Source organism: Sorex fumeus, unplaced genomic scaffold, assembly GCF_029834395.1.
Source record: "Sorex fumeus unplaced genomic scaffold, SorFum_2.1 ptg000128l, whole genome shotgun sequence".
Lineage (NCBI taxonomy): Eukaryota > Metazoa > Chordata > Mammalia > Eulipotyphla > Soricidae > Sorex > Sorex fumeus.
Genome location: NW_026606185.1, coordinates 54,892,856 through 54,916,602, shown reverse-complemented (window position 1 = coordinate 54,916,602; position 23,747 = coordinate 54,892,856). Strand labels below are relative to the sequence as shown.

General features: G+C 36.5%; 1 protein-coding gene across 2 annotated transcripts in view; it reads right to left on the bottom strand.

Annotated features, from left to right (window-relative positions):
• The window catches only part of DCC (DCC netrin 1 receptor), a 1,215,565-nt gene that overhangs the window by 301,712 nt on the left and 890,106 nt on the right, over positions 1–23,747 (bottom strand). For both annotated transcript variants that reach the window (XM_056138055.1, XM_056138056.1), the window contains exons 10-12: positions 19,130–19,278; positions 17,369–17,507; positions 12,946–12,995 (exon numbers count right to left, since the gene is read on the bottom strand). In XM_056138055.1, coding sequence (XP_055994030.1) covers positions 12,946–12,995; positions 17,369–17,507; positions 19,130–19,278 — 338 coding nt within the window. The remainder of the gene's footprint in view (positions 1–12,945; positions 12,996–17,368; positions 17,508–19,129; positions 19,279–23,747) is intronic.

Here is a 23,747-nt window from a genome sequence, read left to right as displayed (position 1 = left end):
TCATGTCACTCTTTTAAATTCTTACTTTGATTTCTCTGATGTGCCTCAGTATTCATGGAGGGAACTCAGCATTAGACTAAAAAGTGGCCACTCCCGGTACACACCATGGTCTAACGCCATGCAAACAAAAGTTGAAGCTGACTTTCTAGAAGAATAAAAGTCTTGGCTTTTGGAATTTTCTGAGTCGGGCAGTATAAATACTCCCAACAAGCACAATTTCAAGTTCTGGGTATAACATGAAAACTATGTGGGGAAGTGCTGCACAATAGCATTGCTTGGATCTGTATATCCTCCTTACAGCAAGGACACAGATAAGTCAAGGCAGAGCTCACAGTAAAGGGATATAACATTAAGGAAGTTATAGGTTTAAAGTATTAACATATAAGTATAGCCTCATTGTAGATTTGCATAATTCAATTTTTTATAATTACTTTAATAATGAACTCACAAAATGTCTTTAAATATTCAAAATGACCTTAGGAGCTGCTACAAAACAGGTCTAGCACCCCAATGCACTGGCCCAAGAGACCAATGACAGCATCTTTCTTTTTGTATCTTTTCCTTTGTGAAATTTTTTCAATTTATTTTTACTTTCATTTGGGGTGTGTGTGGGGGGGGGGAGGGTGGGCTCCAACTTGACTGTGCTCAGGGCTTATACTGGGTCCTGTGCCAGGATCACTTCTAGAGGTGCTCTGGGGACCACAGGTAGACCTGGGGTTCAAACCAGAGTCCACCATGTATGATTTCTCTAGCCAAATTTTGCTTTTTACTCTTTGTTACATGGATTTCATTATCTTATAAAAGGTTTAAAAATCATTGATTACATTAGATTTTATTGTGGAATGAGTGGCTCATTCACCTATCATGATTTGGTTCATCTGGGAAATACATGCTTTAGGAGACACACTGAAATAGAACATTGTGTTTGTTCAGTGGGAGGAAAGGATTCTACAGTCTTAACCAGTACCTGCCTCCGGGTATTTTTTACACTCCTTAAAGTTTGAGAATTTTAACTCTAAGCCTTCAACTTTTTTCTCCCAGCAGGATTAGCAGTCTCCAGCTGCTAGGAACCACACTGTTTCGTTTCTGGGAGCTCAGACAATGAGCCAATTCTGTCACAATAGTAGCCAAGGTTTAGCTTCATGGCTCAGATAGACTGGTATCTCATAAACCCCAAACATCCTTGACTTTATCAAAGCTAAGTATAATCACGAAATCCCCCAGCTCCCTCTAAACAATAGGCAAGAGGCAGACATCTGCTCCCTTTATTATAGGTAGAGAAATGACTAATGCCTTTTATAGGAACAGGGCAGTGAGGTATTGTCACTTGTCATTGCTGCCACTCAGGGAGGTGATGAGATTTCCTTACTGATGAGCTGCCAGGAATACCTCTTATCACACTGGTTTAGCAAGCGTCTGTCACATGGCATATGCTCAATGAATATTTATTTTTAAACAAATAAATGAATAAATAAGTGCAGACTTGAGTAAACACATGAAAGAATTAACTCCAAATTATAAAAGAAAGAATCTTTAAATTTTTCATAGCCTGTTCTCAATAGAACTTCTAAATTGAGAGCATTTTGATTTTTAATCTGACAGTATTTCCTCTAAGTGCTATCATATTTCATTTTATCGAGAGATCTACGTACATTAGCATCTAAATGAAACATAAATGTTATTTTGCTTTCTCCGGAGTATAAAAAAGAAACCTTGACTTGGACATATTGAAGTATAGACATCTCTGGAGAAATGTATGTTGACACCACAGCTATGGACAAAGACATATATTCTGCACAACGTTTACATTCATCTGGGCATCAAAGATAAAAATCTACAGTGGGCTTCTTATTTTTAAAGGATAAATCCTATTTAATGCCAGTATGAGGCATTCTTCAAATATAAATCCTTTTTGTGTGTGCCTCTTCAACTTTATCTGTGCAAAAATAAAATAGACAAATATCTAGCTAATAGCCACTGCCTCTCAGCTAAAACACAAAATGGTATATCACATAGATTTCTTTGAAAGATGAAAAATGTTACAAAACATGGAATTTGTTACCATTTATCTTAAAATACAATTGTCTTTAGAAAAATCCAGGAATTTCTTCCAGCTCCCCTACCATTAAATATGCAATGCAGAGCGATAGCGCAGCGGTAGGGTGTTCGCCTTGCGCACAGCCAGCCCGGCTGAGCCAGGTTCGATTCCTCCGTCCCTCTCGTAGAGCCCAGCAAGCTTCTGAGAGTATCTTGCCCACACGGCAAAGCCTGGGAAGCTACTCATGATGTATTTGATATGCCAAACACAATAACAAGTCTGAAAATGCAGACAATGTTGGGCCCGCTCAAGCAAATCGATGAACAACGGAAGGACAGACAGACAGACACATCTTAAGTTGCTTTTGTAAGAATCCATATTGATTTTTAGTACCTTTTATCTATTGTTACATACTCCTCAATATGTTTGGATATTTCACTTATTCATTATATCTGGTACTTTCAATGAAATGGTCAGCAATCAAGAAGATGTTGCTCTTAAATCTTGATTTCATATACAGAGTTTCTGAGTAGGCTAGTGGTTGTTGCAGACAATTTTAGGAAACTAACAGAGGCCATGATTTTCTACACGAAAAAGCAACATAATAAATGAAGTAGGTAGATTCACTAGGGTTATTGAAAACATTCAGGTTGCATAATGCTTAATGGGATTTTTTTGAGGGGAGGGACACATATCTTACAGTGCTTGAGAGCTACTGCCAGCTTTGTGCGTTAGGGTTAGTCCTGACAGTACTGAGCAGCCAAGTCTGTTCTTCCTTCAGCAAGGCATAAATTCCGCCTGTGAGCTTTCCTCTGCTCCTGTTAGTGGGACCTGCAAGATAACGCTGGTTTGTCCTTTCTGCCTTCCCACAGGAAGCTTAGGTTTATTGGGTTACTCCCTTCACAGTGCTCCCATTCCTCTGTGTTTATTTGTAACCTCTTTCTTTGTGCTCTGTAAACTTGTAAATATTGCTTTTCTCCTCTCCTTATGTCCTTTGCATAGTTAATTCAGAGCAATGTCTTTTTTGTATAGACACAGGAAGACAGTTAATGCTATGCTTTTGTAACTTAGGAGTTAATTGACTCCAAATGATATTCATTCCTGGGCATATGTTCTCTTGACTTAATCCTCAGTTGCACTTATTACCTAACACCCAAAAGCAGAGTCCCGACGAAGAACTGGATGGACCCAGGGCAAGCTGTGAGCTACAAATAAATTTCATATCGAAATGGGCCAGGCACAAGTATAGTGCCATAATAATTAAGTATAAGTTAAGAGAATGGTCATATACAAATTCTGTCATGATCCAAAGAGTACAACTAGATAGGACCCTTCTAGGGTTAGGAAAGATTAATCTGGCCTGAGCACTGTAGTCTGAAATCTATAGCGAGATGTCACCAGGAGAGCCACCCTACAAGCTTAATGTATTTCTCACTATGTCCATACACAATACCTAATATTAAGAAGTAGAATTAAGTGTTAATTAAGATGTTAATTAGGTTATTGGACTAAAGAATAGAAAAATACCCCTAAGTGGTATTTTGGCCTTGAAAGGAAGAAGGACTTTCATATGTTGATTTTGCTACTGTATAGGGTGTGGTGGCTACTCCCAATGTGAGGGGTTGGTAAGAGACTAGAGAGAGACTGAGGCTTTGAGATAGAGGGTGGAGAGATGAGCGGGAGAGACAGGAGGAGACAAGAATGAGGGGCAGTGTGAGACTAGAATGGGGGGGCTGAGAGAGACTGAAACAGGCCCGTGGGGAGAATGGAATAAATGGCAACTGGTCAACCAACCAGCTTGGCCCTCGTTTCCTCCTTTATCCACCCGTGGCATTGGCTGTCCCAGGTGGGGAAGCAGCACAAGACCACAGAATACAGATAGTGAGAAAGAGCCGGGGGCGTTTCCTAGTCACATGGAGATTATGCAGGAGTCTTTAATAAGATTAAACTGAACTGACTATGGGAGCAAATACTTCAGTCTTAGTTTGGCCTCTAAATGCTCTTATTTAGATCAGTATACCATTATCTGGCAATTTTTGCTCTCTCCTTCTCTCTGAGACAGCTGGGGGAAACAGCGAGGGGATGGCTTCCCAATTCTTGTTCAAGAGGTCTAGGACCCCACAAATGATTGCCATCCAGCCCAGCCGGAGGTTCAATGCCTGAGGATGCGATGCAGCGCAGGTCATGACATGCCAGAATACCCAGGACACCTAGCAGTGCTGGCAGTTTCTGGCAGGCTCCAGGGGACCCTACAATATCAGAATCAAACCTGACTTTGTTTTCCTGATGCTATGTGAGGGCAAAACTGATGCGATGACAAACTACAGCTAACATTGAGTCTCAACTAGGTCTCAGTCTCTGTTTCCTCGGAGCAGGACTTACAGTTTCTGGTAAACTCCCAGTTGAGATAAGGAATTGGGCAGTTGGGTCTGGTTGGTCATGATGGGGTCACTGTACCCTTCTTAGAAACTGTTACTGAGGAACCATTGTTTAATTGCGGACCACTGTTGTAGTAGGGTCAAAGTTAAAAATAACCAGGAATATAGACTGTTTTTAACTTTGGAACATATATAAACTGCATGTGATTTGGAGTCGGGGTCCTAGTCAAGACTGCACTATGTTGAATGAGACTTGGACCCTAGCTCAAGCTAGCAATGGCTCGAACTAGTAATAAAATTTCTTTGCTTTTGCATTATTTTGTGTGTACTTGGTCTCTCCACAATTGGAGATCCGAAACTCCAACTCGGGCACAACTTGTGTCTGAAGAAAACAAGTTATCATCTTTTCCTTATCTCCAAACCTTCAATATTCACTTTTCAAGGTTTTGCAGCCCCAGGGGGTGACCCATTTTCTCATTACCCGCCCCCCAATTTTCCTAGCTCCAAACTGACATCTGCATCTCTCCTCCCTCTGTCTCTGCCCATCTAATCAAGAGAGAAATATCTGTTCCCCTCGACTTTTATGCTGAATCCTCAGCTTTCCTGCATGCACAAAGGATTGCACATTGACAGTTTTTGACTCTCTCCACTGCCTCCCTTCTTTTGTCATGAGACCTCTTGATTTTTCAGATGGCTTCATAGGCAGTAGGGCAACAGCAGCCCTAAAGTGACCAAAGCTAAAGTCTTCCAAGGCAGCTGAGAGGAGAGGGATTAAACAGTTCTCTAGGGATTAATCTCTCCTATGTACTACACTATTTCCAAAAATTGAAGAATCTCTCATGCCTACTAAGAAATAGAAATAATTGGGGCTGGAGCATTAGCACAGCGGTAGGGCATTTGCCTTGCACGCGGCCGGCCTGGCCGAGCTGGGTTCAATTCCTCCGCCCCTCTCGGAGAGTATCTCGCCAGCGCAGCAAAGCCTGGCAAGCTACCCATGGTGTATTCGATATGCCAAACACAGTAACAACAAGTCTCACAATGGAGACGTTACTGGGCCCACTCGAGCAAATCGATAAACAGCGGGAGGACAGAGCTAGGACCAAAGATAAAAATCCATTTGGAGATGGATAAATATCAGATATCCTCAGTCATACATGATATATAAAAAGAAACAAAAGGGAACACACAAACCCTGGTCTCTGACACTAAAGGAGGTTTCCTAGTAGCAGTAGTGATGGGGCAGGGAATTCAATGGACTAGTTTGTATCTAAGGACAGTGGTGGGGCACTTGGTTGGTGGTGCTATAGTTAGTATCACTATCACTATCACCCCGTTGTTCATTGATTTGCTGGAGCGGGCACCAGTAACGTCTCCATCCCTGTCACGTGATAATGTAGCCTGATGGCATAGTGAGGGCTCTTTCAGGGTCAGGGGCATAAAGACCATTATTGTTATTGTTTTTGGCATGTCAGGTACATCATGGGTAGCTTTCCAGGCTCTGCCATGAGGGAGGGATACTCTCAGTAGTTTGCCAGGCTCTTGGAGAGGGATGGAGGCTTTTGGGGCAGCTTCTATTTTATTTATTTATTTTTCTTTTTTGTGTCACATGCAGCGATGTACAGGGGTTACTCCTTGCTCATGCACTCAGAAATTACTCCTGATGGTACTCAGAGGGTCATATGGGATGCTGGGAATAGAACCAGGGTCAGCTACATGCAACACAAACATGCCCTACCCACTGTGCTATCGCTCCAGCCCCTGCAGTAATTTTAGATGTTAAAAGCAAAAATATTAGTAACCATGTTATCTCAATAATAATTAAGTGAAATCTGAAAAATAGAACAAAACTGCATAAACCAAAATGTTCCTCAAGTCCATTACTTTCTAAGAATGTCATTATTCTTTGTTCATCCTCAGAGCAAAATTTGCCAACAACATAATGCCCTGTTACCAGTTTGCTGTTGTGATTTCTATCTTGTTTTAGTCTATAACAGAGTTAGTGGCACTCTCCTTTAGGAAAAATTCTTTCTCCTTGGCTTTGGACACACCAGTATTTTTCCATTTTCCCAGTACGCATTTTCTCTCTTCTCTGCTCAGTCTCAAATTGTGAAGTGTCTCAAGATTCAGCAACCCACCTACCCTTTGTTTGTTTGTTTGTTTGTTTTGCTAGAGAATGCTAACCACATTCTCTTCATGGCTATCATGATATGATAGTGACTCCCAAATTTATATCTCTTGGCATGACCTGCCATTGGTCTACAAATTTTCAAACTTGAGTGAATTTCCTGATTGCGCACTTTGTGTTATCCCAAACTCAATCTATCAAAAAAAATTGATTTGGGGGTACAAAATCATTGATCCCTCATCCTTATCTCATAAAAACAGCACCATAAACAATTCATTCTTGTAGCCCCCAATCTAGTCTCTACCCTAGATCTCTCTCTCTCTCTGTCTCTCTCTGTCTCTCTCTCTGTCTGTCTCTGTCTCTGTCTCTGTCTCTGTCTCTGTCTCTGTCTCTGTCTCTCTCTCTCTCTCTCTTTCTCTCTCTCTCTCTCTTTCTCCCTTGCCCTTTATATCATTAGCTAAACTTACGGACTGGTAATCTACCACATAGCATAATATTTTCCATATCTCTCCACCTGCCTCAGTGGTTTCCAGACTGAAGCTAAAACCATCTTACATAGATGATTCAATTGCCTCCTATCTGGTCTCCTTGATTCCAGCACCGTCATATCCCCCAATAATTTCCTTCCCTGCAGCCAATACAGTCTCTTAAAAAGCACAACCCCTTTTAACACCCTTTTTATCATCCACCGAATAAAATCCTAACTTTTGTCATGTGCTGTAACGCTCCACATGATCAAATCCTGTCACAGCAATCTGGGATCCATTCATAAGCCTATTATTTCGGGTTGACATTCATGCACAGAGAGTTCCCTTCTCTAGATATTTGTACCAGCTGTCAGCCACACTTGGAATAAGTTGAGTGTGCACAGAGCTCATCCTTTTTCTCTCTTTTCGCAGCTCTGGTGTCATTTCCTTAAAAGACCATGCATGACAATTTGATTTATACTGGGTCTTTTCTGCCACATCACTGAGCTTAATTTTCTTCACAGAACTTATCATTCTGTTGTGTTAATTGTTCAGTTCTTTTTGTTTGCTTATCAGTCTACCTGATTTTTAATATAAGGCAGCTCTAGAAAAGACATTTGACTGCCTTCATTGTAGCTTCCCCAGCAATAAGCATAGATCAAAGTTAGTATATGAGTAATTAGGTTAATGAATAAGACTTTTATTATAAGACTGTTATAAAGAGTAAATTAAATATTGCATTAAGCTTAGCATATACAGGAATAAAGTACCTGCCGAGAAAGTTACTATCATAACTATTATTATAATTATAATTAGGTGCATCTTAAATGTGTCAAGAAAGTTAATTATAATAAGGTCTGTGAATGTCTTAAATGTTTCAGAGGAACAATTTTTATTTCCACTTGTTTTTCTAATGTAAAGATTCTTTTAAGCCACTACAGTGAATCCTCTCTTTTTTAAAAATATTTTTTACATATTAGTAAAAGTTCAAAGATCTCTAAATTCAAATAACATAGAAACAGTTTTTACATTGTGGTAGGACTAAACCTATTCATGTCTTCTAACTAATCAACTATTCCAACTAGAAGGGCAACTTTCATGAACCAAATTAAAATCAGAGACCTTATCACTAGACTAAGGTTCATTTAATTTAAGTCCATTATTAAACCTACTACTTTTTAAAAATGTATGACTTATGGGAAATCTCATTAAACTTCATGGAAAGGCTAAAGTGAGCTTTGCCTTCAGAGCCAAGCAGAAATAAAGTCATTAGAAATGTATGTGATGAAGTGCAGATTACAAGGTGATAGAAACGTGGGACTAGGACTCACAAGTAACTGGTGTTCTGTCACATATTTTAGCCTCTTTGTCAAAACCTTTTGAGAAGGTCTGCCAAATCTCAGTAATTACAATAATTCTAAAGCAAAATAAAATACCTTTACCACACACAATAAAAAAAATGATGAGTGAAATATTTGAAAGAGAAAAAATGAGAAGACTAGAAAACATTTCTTCAAAACCCTGCTTATAATATAAAAAAATCATAAAGACCCATGATTTAAACATTTTCTAAATGTATATACATCCTGCATTTTGTCATAATTCTCAACTTTATTATCTATAGATATACTCACAGACTCATAAATATTTCCTAGATTCACTTCTAGTTTTTTCACCAACTCAATTTTTCATCTCCCCTTTACTTTTACAATTTACAATTTTATTTAAAATTAATTCATGTGGAGCCAGAGTGATTTACAGCTGGTAGGGCATTTGCCTCCGTGTGACATACCTAGGCTTGCTTCCTGACACCCCATATGGTCCTCCAAACCCTACATGGAGTAATCCCGAATTCAGAATCAGGAGTAAACCCGGAGCAACACTGGGAATGGCCCAAAAAACAAAGTCTATTCATGTAAGAATGTATTTTGGGCATCATACATTGCATTTAGTTGCAACAGATACTATGCCAATAGTTTTTTTTTTTTAAGTTTAAAGGTAGCATTTACAGTGAAAGATTTTTCTGAAGTAAATAATTTGCACAAAACCAAGTTAAATGTCTCTTATGCTTTAGTATCTCCACCAGGAGACTTATATTACTCACACTTTTTAAAGTAAGAATAACTTCATTGCTTGAAGACCAGTTAGTCTGGGACAATCTTTAGGTAAAACAGGTGTACAAAATTTAGATATAATCTGATATAATGAAATGTTTTGAATTTTCAGGGTTCTCTAATTCAATTTATTTAACAAGTTCCTATGATGCACTATATTATTTAAAACATGGTTTTTCACTTTTTAAAACTGAGGATATTACTAAAAACACATTTATATTTTTAAAACTAAAGAGCATCCCTCTGTCCTTATCATTCATAGTTTATTATCCTTGATGACTTTGTTGAAGAAATGTTGAAAGTTGTTTATCTATTGGAACTGCAGAGTATCAAAGAATGAATCCAAATACTGGGTAGGTATTCTGGTCTAAATTGAAATCACTACCAATAATAGGAAGTGAGATGTTCTTTCCCAGTGAATTAAGTCATTTGATAATCTTTTTGACCATCCTGATTGATAAAATCCTACATTTCCTTGTTAAACTGAAGATTCAAACCTGAAAAGTGTTTTATTTCTTTATTAAGATATGCAAAAAAGACAAATTTTTCCCATGAATAGCTTTCTTCACTTTTTTTAATTAGTCAGGCGGGCACATGCACACAAACACACATACATGTACACACACATTTATGCATTTATATGAATATATATGCATATATATTAAAATAGTGGTTGCAAGAATGTAGAAGACGTTTGGTTTGATAAGGTAAAGATTTCTGGAAGTGGGCAATGCTGACCATTGTACAACTGTGAAAGTACTTATGCCAATAAACAAGTCATTTAAAAATGTAACCATTTTTATGGGCTGGAGGGATAGTACAGTGAGTAGGGCTGACATGGGTTAGATCCCTGGCATCCTGTATGTCCCCCTGAGTTTACCAGAGTAATTTCAGAGCTCAGAGCCAAAAGTAAGCCTTGTGCACTGCCAGATGTGTCAAAAAGACAAAATGATTAAAATGCAGGGCTTGTGAGATAGTATTGTAGGTAGGGTTCTCGTCTTAGGTACACAGCCAACCCTGGTTCAATTCCCAGAGCCAGAGTAATCCTAAGATTAGAGTCAGGGGTAAATCCTGAGCACTAAGGTGTGTGGCACCAAAACCTAATGAACAAATGAAAAGGTGAAGATTATACATTTTATATTTAAAAATTATCTCACTTTTATTGGAGCTATAGCACAGCGGTAAGGTGTTTGCCTTGCGCATGGCCGACCCGGCCGAGCAGGATTCAATTTCTCCACCCCTCTCAGAGAGCCCGGCAAGCTACTGAGAGTATCTTGCCCACATGGCAAAGCCTGGCAAGCTATCCGTGACATATTCAATATATCAAACACAATAACAAGTCTCAAAATGGAGATGTTACTAGGCCTGCTCGAGCAAATCGATGAACAATGGGAGTACAGTGACCGTGTTTATTTCAATAAAAGAATATCCAAAGAATATCCAATTTTGACACAGCAACAAAGAAGAAAACTGGCTGGAGGGCCCCACAGCTCCCGGAGAATGCTCCGAGCCCCAAACAGAGCCGATATCACCGAGAGGTCCCAGATGGGGTAGGTGCTGCCATCCCACCTTCTCCAGATGGAATCCCAGTGACCATGCGCTTCTACAAGCATGGCTCTGGCATGCGGACATTTTTTCCTGAACTGTGTGGCCGTTTATGCGGCTGCATGACATTTTCTTACATGCAAAGTGATCAGAGGAAAGTAAATCATCCAACACTTCTCCATGAAAATCAGGCTTGACTCTTTTGCAAACCACAACACCCAAAAGGAGAGAGAGAACAAAGGGGAATGCTCTGACACAGAGGCAGGATGGGATGGGAGGATGGGGGGGTGGGAGGGATACTGGGATCCGTGGTAGTGGGAAATGGGCACTGGTGGAGGGATGGGTATTTGATCATTGTATAATTGAAACCCAAGCACAAAATTTGTAAGTCTACAACTGTAGCTCATGGTGTCTCACTATAAAAATTAAAAAAAAAAAGAATATCCATTTTTTTGTTTTATCTTAACAAGCATCAGGAAAGAAAACATCAGATTTTAATCATCTAGTTTCTCTAAAATGTAGAAAGTAAGATAACAGAGGAAAAGAGAGAAAAATAAAGGATGCAGCATGTGTTCATTCTGAAAAACAATAAGTTAAGTTTTGGGTACTGCAGTGTTCTAGAGTTAAGTATATGAGAACAGAATCATGAGTGTTTATATTTAGCTGTTGCAAGTATTGTATAGTATCGAAGAATGTGGGATATTATATTTGTATACATATTATAAATCATTTGAAAGAGCCAATTTAAAAATCCAAGAATTCACTTTCCAAGAAAATAATAAATCCATATTCAAGTGCAGTTGGGTTCATTCAATAAAGTCTTTCATATCTCAGGAGAAAACATGTGTCCTTTGCTGTGCAGATTGTTAATGATTATGCCCGTATACATAACATATCGATTTTTTCATTCTCCCCTAGATGAAAGATGTAAGAAGAAGGTGAAATACTCTAATAAAAATAAGTCATTGAAACAAAATGAAGCTATGCTGACTTTTTCTGGATTTCATTCATTAGCAACCTACAGTAATTGTAAAAACCTACTTGACTTGGCAGTCTGGATTTGAGTGGCACATCTATAAACATTTAATGTTGCTGCAATTTCTCTTACAGTGATGCTTATATCTAATTATTTTAACTCAGTTGGATGTTTTTCTCCCTAAATTCGCTTATTTTTCTCCCTTCTAATTTTAAATTCGCTTAAAGTTCTTATTCAATAGAGTTCCTAAAAATATGAGAATACCAATTTTAGAGTCATTTTACTAGGTCCAAAAAGAAATTCATTTGACAGAAACAAATCAAATAAAAGTCAACAAAATATGGCTTCTCCAGAGAAATTTTGCAAAGTATGGCAAGGAATTGTACATTAAGTGAAGAAATAGCGACTGACACTAAGTTAGGTTCATTGCATAAGTTATATTACTATTCCTCACCAAAAATCAATAAAGAAGGCATTAACATTCTTACTAATATGAATATAGAGAATATTTTTGCTGAGGTTGGAAACTGTCCTCAAAGTACATGGTTATTAAAAGGGAAAGCTAGATTAAAATTCAGAGTAAGCTTTTCTGTAAGGCCCATCTAGTTTCCCTGCTGTGCCCGGGGCTTAGAGACCAATTGGACCAATCCTTCACTGAGGCACAGGGACCAAGCACAATTTCCCTGCTAGAAGCAACCAGAAGATGCTCTAGTCAAGTCATACACAGCTTGCTTTGCTCCATTTTGCTCCACATGGCTTTGACTTTTCAACCCTGAGAAACATTTGAAATAAGATGTTTCTCCAAAAGTTACTTCTGATATTTGACTCCTCATCTTCAGTTACTTCTCACATAATTTAACCCCCTTTGAAAGTTCAATCAACTATTTTGGGCTAAGAAATCATTAATCACTGGGTAACAGTGCTTCACAAATAAGCCTCATGAGAACTCTACTTTTATAAAGATGATGGTGAAACACTCTATTGCCATTCACTTTTCTGCTAACCAACTCTCTCGTGGTCTGATCTCTTAATTAATTTTTCAGCTCCCGCATTTAATTTTTCTGTCTTGTGCTTTATGTCTTATAATACAATCGAGTATAGGTAAAACAGACATCTTTATTTTCTGACGAAATAGCCTTTAACTATTGTAACATTTTAAAAACAAATGGACTAGAAATAAATCAATACTTCAATTTTTGAAGGTAAGTAGAAAATGTTTCTCTGTGAGAAGATACCACTCCCCACTTTGGTGAATGTGAGATCGGTCTAAGTAATAAAGTTATAAATATTTCAATAACTCACCCTTGAATTAACAACTTCCAGAGACACGTTCTGAGGCGGGGCACTTGGCACTAAAAGAAATTTTAAAAGATGATACAGTTACTGCCAAAGTACTAATAGAAAAACTTCCATCTTCCCTAAAATGAGAAAATGTGTCTTTTTCACAGTTCATAAATGATGACTAAGTAGATTAATCTAGGGGGCATTTTAAGTTTTCCTGGAAAGATGAAAATAACTGCATTGTCCATTTTTTTTCTCCATTGGGGGTATAGTCATCCACCTAGGGAGCCCCCCAAAGTGTTAAGCCAGAGATTACCTACTGTGATACCAAATGGTATTATTTAATGGCAGTTTTCTTACAATAACCATTCCATAGAAACCAATGAACACAGGAGATTTCCTAGAGTGTTAAGATACTGTGAATACAGGTTACGTATGGTTTCACATTGACTATGCATCCTAATTGTCATTCATACAGTTTATCCCTTGGATGCAATCTATATCGCCTAACTAGTGAAAAGAAGAAAACCACCTTTATTTATTTTTATCTATATGTATTTAAGCTGTGTGTCACATAAGCAAGTAAGTTACAAAATGCAATTCAATGAGTCAGTTCCATTTGGAAAGGAACAGCTCATTTTCCTTTGTGGATTTTCTAGGTATTTGTATCTCTTGCCCATATTTTGATTCTTATATTTCTTCATTGAAGAAGGAAGAATATATATAATTTTCTTCCTACTACTAGCTATAATTATTTACCATATTAAAGCATGATTATTTTGTCATACGAGTAATACAAAGCCAAGCATTCTCTAATTGACATATGTCAGGCACTATTCTACAAGTCTTGGAAGAATCCAAAAGAAAATATTACTAATAGTATTGTATATTTTTTGAATTTTATATTTCAATTAAATATAATTAAATTTTATAGTTGATATATGACCTATTCTACATCTTTTGCCTTAATTATGCTAATTGGTATGTAGTCCTCAACTGAATATTTAAGCCCGGCAAGCTACAAAAAGTATCTCGCCTGCACAGCAAAGCCTGGCAAGGTACCTGTGATGTATTCAATATGCCAAACACAGTAACAAAAAGTCCCATGATGGAGATGTTACTGGGCCTGCTCGAGCAAATTGATGAACAACGGGAGGACAGTGACAGTACCTTTATAAATATCATTTAACTCACTTTGCCCCAAAATAATAAGAGGAACATAAATGTATGCATTATACAATTGTCCAAAAAATAAGAAGCATTAACTTTCTGTACTATGAATCTGAAACCAATGTAGTAAAATCCCCCAAATCCTTATTGATATATTTTATCTGTCTCTTTATGTGTAAGTACACTGGCTATTCTCAACTTACAGAGCCAAAGAAAAAACTAGAATTTTTTGGAGCAATTTTATTTATAGATTGCTACTATTTTCTTCCTACTATCAATCTTCATATTTCTTATTTGAATATAAATAAATACAAAACAGGACTCGATGTTCCATGAAGAAAGTAGAAGCACAGTTATCTGGGATTTCCCTTTTCTTTCCAAATTGTTTTATTACCTCATGAGGCACATGAGAAGAAAACAGTTTATTGTTTTTTCTTTTCATGGAATCTAGCAATTTATCATTTACAATAGGTTAATTAAAGCCAATCACAGGCATTTGATTCTGAAACTGCCTTGTACATGGCGGAACACCCTGTGAGCTACTTTGCACATTAAACCACATTCCCATATTTGTAAATTAATCCCCATACAAATAAATTCTTTAATGTCTCCCTTTAGCAAGTGCATTAACCCATAGATATACAATATGGATTGAAAACATTAAAATATAATTAAGGAGCTTTACAGGATAAGGACTTGATATGATGAATTTATGACATAAAGGAAGAAAGTCTGCCTGTTTCTAAACTGAATCCTACCTCTTAGCAATTGAAGTGAACTATTTTGCTACCTCTGGGGACCTCTTTCTATCTTGGTTTTGTCATTTATAAAGAAGATGAAATTATAGTATAGTGAGGTTTAAATGCTAGGTACATAGATCAGAGTCCTGTAGTAATATGTTATTAATAAATAATAGTGATAACAGTAAGAAATACTTTCCTATAGCTAAATTTCCTATGAAATCAAATCCTTCTGCTTTGGGGCATAGGACAAGATACCATAAATGATCATAAGTGTTATTTGATTCATAAAATTATTTAGAGAACTACCTACATCAACTAGTTTATAGAACAATGGATTGGGAGAAACCAGAAAATGACATTCTATGCTAAAATTTAGGCTGCTTTGAGATCACATAATTTATAACTTCAGGAGTTTAAAGAAGTGGTCATGGTAAGCCAATGAAAAAGTGGGGGCTGAGCATAGCACTGTAAAATCAAATTTAGAAAAAAAGTGTATTTTACTTTTGTATTCATTCTATTTTCGGTGGCCACACTATATATTTTTGTAAATCCTCTGACCCAGTGCTTTCTGTAACACAGGCTTATCTAGACATAATCACATATTAGACATAATCACATATTAAATTAGGGGCAACCTAAAGAGAAGTCTATGTGTACAAATATTTGCATAGTTTTGGCTGAACTGCCTGGTTAATGCAATAAACATTTACAGGGATAGACATAATGACACCTATCATTTTAAGGACCACAGGCTATACTGAGAAAAAGCAATAGGCACATTGGCATCAGTAGCATTTATTTACACACTGAAATATGTCTGATGCTCAAATTTCAGTTGCTTTTACAGATTCACCATTTTATTTTCACAATATCTTCCATACCATCAAAAAATCAAGGCTTTGTGACTGAGAATTAAGAAGTCAGTGACTATGAATTATGATTAAATAAATGCATGTGTGATGTATAACTTCAGCAAGGACGGTGTCAGGAGACGCAAGATTGAAGTGTGGAGAGAAAAGAATTTGCTAATGAGGGAATAAAAAGCAAAAATGCAGGGCTGGTTTTGTTGCTGTTTTGTTGGACATGAAAAGAGATGAGTTGATAATAAAGATGCATATAGATGAGGTCACAGAGCCCTCTCAAAGGGGAGGACCATGAAGTCCCTGCCTTCTCCCATCTAATCCATTTGATACAGGGAAGTTGGTAAGCTTTGCCCAAAGAAGCTTGCTGGCTTCGGGTCATAAAATCCTTTTCCTTAGTGACAGCAATTGTCTAAGTCCAAAATGCCGCAACATTTCCAGATAATTTTGAGACTAATTAGTAATAATCTATCTATCTCACTTATGATATTTAAAAACCAAAGTGGAGAATAAGGCCACAGCGTTCAGTTCAGAGTGTGAATTAAATTTGCATAAATTATGTAAAATATTCATTTTCATTTGTTTTCCTTTTATTTTTATAATTATAAGTTGTGAAGTAATTTATTCTGCCAATAAGTATTCTGTTCTGTTCCCTATAACAGATTCAGATGGATAGACATGAGAAGGCATTAGAAATGGTACTGAAGTGGTGTCACATATAAAATTATTTTAAGTTGAAATTACGGGTGAGCATCACTCCTCTGTCTTCCCAACACTGACCTTGGCAATCGACAGACATGTCCTTTATCATTCTACGATATTGTGTGGAATAACCACTCAGGTACGTTCTCAGATTAAAGAATGAAAGATCAGGCGAGGAATCACAAGCTAAATAAATTTTTTTAAATTGAAAATATCAATAATTTATAGAATTACATATACCAACATGGAAACCATTGTGGAAGAGATTGCTTGTTGCCTTTTTAATATTCATGGAAGCCATCACTGCCTCTCTGCACCTGCTTGAATTTTCACTGACCCCATATCATGTACCCTGCTGTATTTTCATTTTGTTTGGTTTTGCCACACATTTTCTTTTCCATCCATCTCTTAAATCTTTAGTTTCCTCTACTATGGATTTATCAAATTCGTCCTCTTCCTTAAGATTTATTACATTTATTTCTGGATTTAAGAAAATATACTTAATCTTTATTATGTAAGGTACTAGTAAAACGAAAAGCATGCATTTTCATATTCAGCATTAATATCTTAAACATGGATTTCTTTTGAAATATTAAGTAGACAAAGGTGGCATTTCTGTTATTTACTTTAAACGTTTTTTCTTTGGGAAAAAAATTACTAACGGCCAACAAAAACTATTTCACATACCAAAACAAATGTGTCTTTTATCATAGAAATAAATAAAAATACAAAGGTGAATTTTCAACATGAGTAACACCTTTAAATTGCCTTTTAGGTATTCTGTCTCAGAGTCTTTATGAGAGAAAGCATAAATTTCATTTTAACAGTAGAATAGATTAACCACATTTCTATTTTGTACTAATATATGGCAATCTAATCCAGAAATTTTTGTTAGAAAATCTTCTAACTGGAATCTATGGCAATAACACTGCTTTATTTTAATATTATATAAATATCTCTGAGACTTACCATCAGAAAGTGTAACCACTGTTATATCATCAGTAGATACTCCTGGCCCATAGCGATTATAAGCGAGGAATCGGAGACTGTATTCTGTGAATTTTTTCAGGCCTTCCAGTTTATAAGACAGTCCATCAACCTCTATATTCTGGGGACATAAAATGTGAGAAGTATTATTCAGGACGCATATAAAAGCAGAAATGATAGCTACTTCGTGCAATCAGTGAATTGAATATTAGAGCCTTAGTTCACAAAACTTCTCTTGCCTTTTAATAAACTGTTGTAAAACCTATCATGTGACACACACACACACTCCCCCGTTAAGCCCGTATCACTCTGCAGACTCCTAGTTAAAATTGCACTGTTATTCTTAGACTCATTCAATTCAATTTGTTTAAAACCACCCAGTACAGTGAGTGGTTTATAATATTCCACCTACATGAAACCCTGACAGGCAGCTTGTAAATCCAAGAAAAGTAGAGAATTCTTCCTGTATCCTAAGTGTAATATTTCACCAAGAAACAACAGATTTTCTCCTTCACTTCCTGAAATATAACCACAACTCTTAAAACTGACAGATACTTTGCCACAATTTTTTATCTCTCAAAATATTGTGAGCTTGTTTGAAACTGTTTTCAGCACTTCACAGCTGAAGAAAAGAGGTGCAGGAGGTGAAGGTCACTGAGAAATCAGTGCCAGCTCATTCTAGAAGACTCATTTAACTCTCTACAATGATCCTGAACACATCTATCTTGGGTAATAAATATATTTGAATCTATTTAGATGGGATGGTGAAATGAATTATTGAAGAGCTAAAATATTTTAAAAAGTGGATAGAAGAGAAAAGCAAATTTAAACACTAAATAGCATAGCATAATACCAACAATCAACAAGGAGAAGGAGGGAGGGAAGGAAGATAGGAAGGAAGGAAGGAAGGAAGGAAGGAAGGAAGGAAGGAAGGAAGGAAGGAAGGAAGGAAGGAAGGAAGGAAGGAGATAAAAGAAATGAATGGTTGACTGATTATGTATAAGCTGTTCTTAGTAATTCTTATGATAAGACAGACTTGGGATCTATGATAGTCCTACTAGGACTATCATCAAAATGAAAGAATCTCTTCAATACTTGATGAGGACAAATTTTGCTTGGCAAGTATGACAACACATTATAGGAATCCTACTAATCTAAATACAGCTCTTGGTCCATCCTTTTTAGCCACACACTTTCCTCTACATAGTTTTTTTTATATAATATTCAGAACAGAGAAGTAAAAATATCACTGGTCATATTTACGTCACAAAACAGAATTGCTAAGTGTCACAGCTTCAAAAATAATTACTCTTACATACTTGAAAATTTAAATTACCTAGTTTCAGGTGTCTGACCTACCTTCAGAATAAAAGCCTAGAAAATGACACATGGCCCATTGAGGAGGAGGGATGGACAGGAAACCAAATATATAATCATATATAATCATACACAATCAGGCTGAGATCACTGAGTATAAGTTCAATAAAGACTAAAAATGTAAATGTCTGTTGAGACCAGATAAGTTAATATGAATGCAATTATACTGGTCTAGGTCTCTTACCAACTCAAAAATTGACATTCTTTATGTTAACTTCATCTCATTGTCCTTTGCCTCTCTTACCACGAGAATTCAATTAAGACACTTAACATTTCCAATAAGAAGTACTTAAAACTAATCAGCCATCTAATTAATGTGTGGACAGTGGGCTATGTCAAGAGCTCAGAGATCATTCACTTTCTTACCTGTTCCTTTCCAGTGGACACCTCAGTACAAAACAATCTGTAACCTTGGACTGGGCCATTTGCATAGGCAGGGGCTTCCCAGGTAAGAAGAATTGAGGTAGGTGAGACAGATACAGCCTGCAGGTTTTCAACTGGCCCGGGAACTTGCACTGTGTAAGAAAGAAGTTAATTTGTACAAGAGAGTTTTCTTTCTCAAAACAAATAAAGTTATGTCTTTTATAGATAAAGGAATTTAGAGCACATATACTCTTTTAAGAGCAAGAGTGAACATGAGTGTAAAATATAATGTGATGAAATTTTAGAATCTTTTCATTTCAAACTCAGAGAACTTATATTAATCTAAATTGCTTATTCATTTTGCAGTTGAAGGAACTGGTTAAGGAGTATAAGTGATTAGGATAATGGCAGAAAAGGATTGGGATTCTTAATCTAAATTCTTAGTATAGCAAAGTTTCCACTACAACAGCATGACTTTGTCAGTATATTGCTAATAACTGCAGAACAGAGGAGGAAATATAGTTAGACTATATGTACATCAGGGGTCCACTTATAATTCAAATAGGCAGTACAGCTATGGATAATTTACCACATTGTCTCTATTTAAGTCAGCATTTTAAAATCTTGAACAATTCTGGGTCCTTACATTAACGTCAGTATTTGTCTTTCAGTTTAACTCTCCAGCATTCCATTTTCTCTTATAACTATTACTTTACTTCATCAAGTATAAGTAGCTTATTCAATCAAGAAATTAGCGCAGGTCCATAATCACTTAACCCAAATACTTGTGTCTAAAGGTGTATAGTTTTAAGATTCAGATATTTCTGAATTTAGAATGGCAACATGTGCAGTGTTTTATGTAATACCTCTGTGAGAGCTTTAGTAGCATCTTGTCTTCATATAATTTCCAGCAACACATGATTTTCACACCAAACAGAACATTTAAAACTATACATAGATGCATAGATTAGCATGAGGTTAAGTTAGGTTTGGTTGTGAGATGAATCAAGAAAGTCCTTAAGTTTCCAGATTTACTAAAAAATTGTGTATATTGGCACAGACCCAAATAGAAATATAATCATGATAAATGGTAGGTATGGTGACTGTTAGTTGTTAAAATCTAAAATAAGTTGTTTCACCATTATCACAACTTCAACATAAACATGCTATGTGTTTTCTCTAGCATAAAATACCACCTAGGTTTAAAGGGATATAAATTTTAGGTTTCTAACACAACTGTGTTAATTTGAACTTCCAATGACAAACAGTATACAAAATCTTGACTAACATTATTCTTGATGACACAATCCTTAGATAAGTGTCAAACATAACATATGCATCTACATTATTATTTTTGAAGAATTTGTTCCATAAAATTCAGGCATTAATGCTGACACAGTCACTTGAAAATAAAAATATTTATCACGATCATGATCACGACCATCCTGTTATTCGTCGATTGCCTCGAGCAGGCCCCAGTAACGTCTCCTTCGTCCTAACCCTGAGATTTTTTTAAAAAGTGCCATATTCAAGGGTCTTTCAGAGTTAGGAGAATGAGACCCATCATTGTTACTGGTATTTGGCATATTGGGTACGCCACGGGGAGTTTGCCAGACTCTGTCATGTGGGCAGGTTACATTCGGTAGCCATAAAAATATTTATGTCATAAATATATATTTTATGTACTTTTACATTTTCACTAGTCCATTAGGATCTATAACTGGATTTTCACTTGAACAAGTAATTGTTAACAAGCTCTTACAAACAAACTTGAAATTCATTTAGACCTACTGAATATTTTAAGAATGGGAATAGCTCATAAAAATACTCATTTTTTAATATAAAAGTACCCATTAAATGATAAATATGCATCACTTCATGCATAAACACGTGTATATACACGTGCATACATATAATCAGAGAGACAGTGAGAACGAGAATATATATAATATATACCCATACCATATCAGATTAACCTGTATACACGATGACTCTTTATCCCTAAAACCTTAGTGCAGGGGGCTGGAGAGAGACCAGGGATAAGGTATACAGCAGCTACTGGCTTGAATCCTTAATATTACATGGTCCTTAAGCGCCTAATTCATTGTGCTAAACTTTTCCTACTTTAACTTTTGTTTAACAATTATAGTTTATTTTATGAACTGATTGTGTTGCCAGATATTTTAATTTTATTAAAATAAAATATAGTTCTATGTTGTTCCAAGTAAATACATTGAAAATTAATTTGTACCAAACCAAATATTTATAGCATATATATAAAAATATACATTTCATAGTCTAATAAGTGGCTTTCAACCTTACTCCAAGAGCTAGTACTGGGTCTGCAGAAATTTCCTGCAGGATTATGACAAAGTTATTGCTGCTTAAATGACAGTGATTTAACACCCGTCCTGATGACTGGTGCCAATTCACAGGTGTCAAATAGCTTAAAGCCAATATTCTAATAGATATCTTTATTATTCAGACAAAAGCTCTTCCTTCACATGTGATATTCTTCTCTACAACTTTCCTGAATAGTGTCAAGATTGTGTGTTTCACTTTATGCTTTTAAATCTTGTTAACAGGGCTATAAATTTGAATTCATGATTGCCCGTGTATTTCCTCTTAAATTTTAGCTCTAATTTATATGTGTGGGTAATAGCTAACAAGTTATGTTTTATGTTAATTGTGAAGATAGGCATGTTTACATGTGCTTATATGCCTACAACTCGGTATTTATTCAGAGCCATATATGTAAAACATATTTAAGCAAAATGTACATACTTTTACATGGTACTTATATACTTATATACATAGAAACAGAGAATTTTAAAAAGAGACTCAAAAATATTCAGTTATGGGAATTATATGTGAAATCAATATAGGTAACAGCTTCAGCCTTCCTTTTTATTAGATTTTAGAATGTCAGTAAAGAAATTTAATGGGTTTAACCACTCATCATTTCCAAGATGTCTTTAATAATCCCACTCTTCTCCTCAGTTGGACAATAATTTTGTGGCAAACTGCATTGGATTTCTTTCTATCTATATTCACATTACATACTTCTTCAAAGAATAGAAAATTTCAGAATAGATGCATAATCTATGCTAGTAACTCATCAATCAATGTCAGCCTAACCAACCACCTTTTTAAATTTCAATATTGCAGTATAGTGAAAATTCATTATAACATCTGTACCTAAGAACAAATTAAATACCCATGTTGGAGTAAATGAAATATATTACATGTCACTATTTGTACTGGGAACAGTAATTTCTGACTATATATATAAATTTATGGCATAACAGAGCACTTTATAATGATACATTATTCCATAATAACTCCCCCAAATGGCATTTAAAGATATCTGACTCTTTAATAAAGCATGATTATGACATACAATTATACTGAAGACAGGATGTGTGTATGTGTGTGGCGCTATGTATATGATGTGTGTAAGAGAGAAAGAATATAATGATTTAGTGAACTATAGTTAAGACAACAATTGGAAGATGATTCATATTAAAATTGCCCCACAAAAATCACAGGCATATTTTGCTATTGTTGTTATGGTGAGCACATCTGGTGGTGCTGTGAGAACATTCAGAGCTAGGATTGAACTCAGTGCTTTAGTCAAAAGACATACATGATCAATTAAGCCTGTGGCACCAACACATAATTTTAAGGATTTAATATGTATAGTTTTGAGGTATAAAGTTCACAGTCTCCATCATGGTATTTATGAAGTAGCTCTCAATAGATTAGATAAAATCTCTAGCTTCTTTTTTTTTTTTTAATAATTTATTTATTTATTGAATCACTGTGGGAAAAGTTACAGAGCTTTCGGGTTTAGTTCTCAGTCATGTAGATACCAAACACATTTCCCTTTACCAATACTCATTTTTAGCCCCGAACCCCAATAGACCCCCACCTCCCACCCCTCCCAATTCTTGTGAGGCAGATGAGTTCTAGTTAATACTCTATATACTTTGACTAGATAGATGATTTCGATAGAAGATGCACAATTATTGTTTAGAGTTTACGACCTACCCCCCACAATCAGACATGCTGAAACAGCGTTGTGAAATGATTTGCTTTCTACAACTTGGTTTAAGAATAAAATGAGGTTGCGCGGCCGCTATCGCGGCCGCGCGGTTTTGAATTTCTGCTATTTTACTTATTGACCCTGGAAGAATTTCTATTAAAAGTTAGCTAGTTAAGAGATTGGTTTCTGTGCCCTGGAGTCGTGGCCGTGCCGGAGAGCCGCTCGTGGGGGGCAGCTGGCGACCTCGGTGGGGCGTGGGGGACGGCCCACAAAGCCCCCCTTCCCATGAGGTCCCCGCCGCTTCCCCAAGCCCGGCTCAAACCTGCTTTCCACAAGGCTCCCATGCGGCCGCCATCTTTCTTTCCAGAGAGGAGCGGACGGGCCGGTCAACGCCCCTTCCCCTCTGGGCAGGCTTGGTGGCGCGTCTAGCTTCTTTTGTTTCTGAAAATTAGTGATTTGTTATTGTCAACTCTTGCAGTGATTCTGAATAATTTTATCATGAGAAATAGAGCAGCAATTTCACTTTACAAAAACATTAACACACTTTTAATAAATATTATTTTTTCTACCACTGAT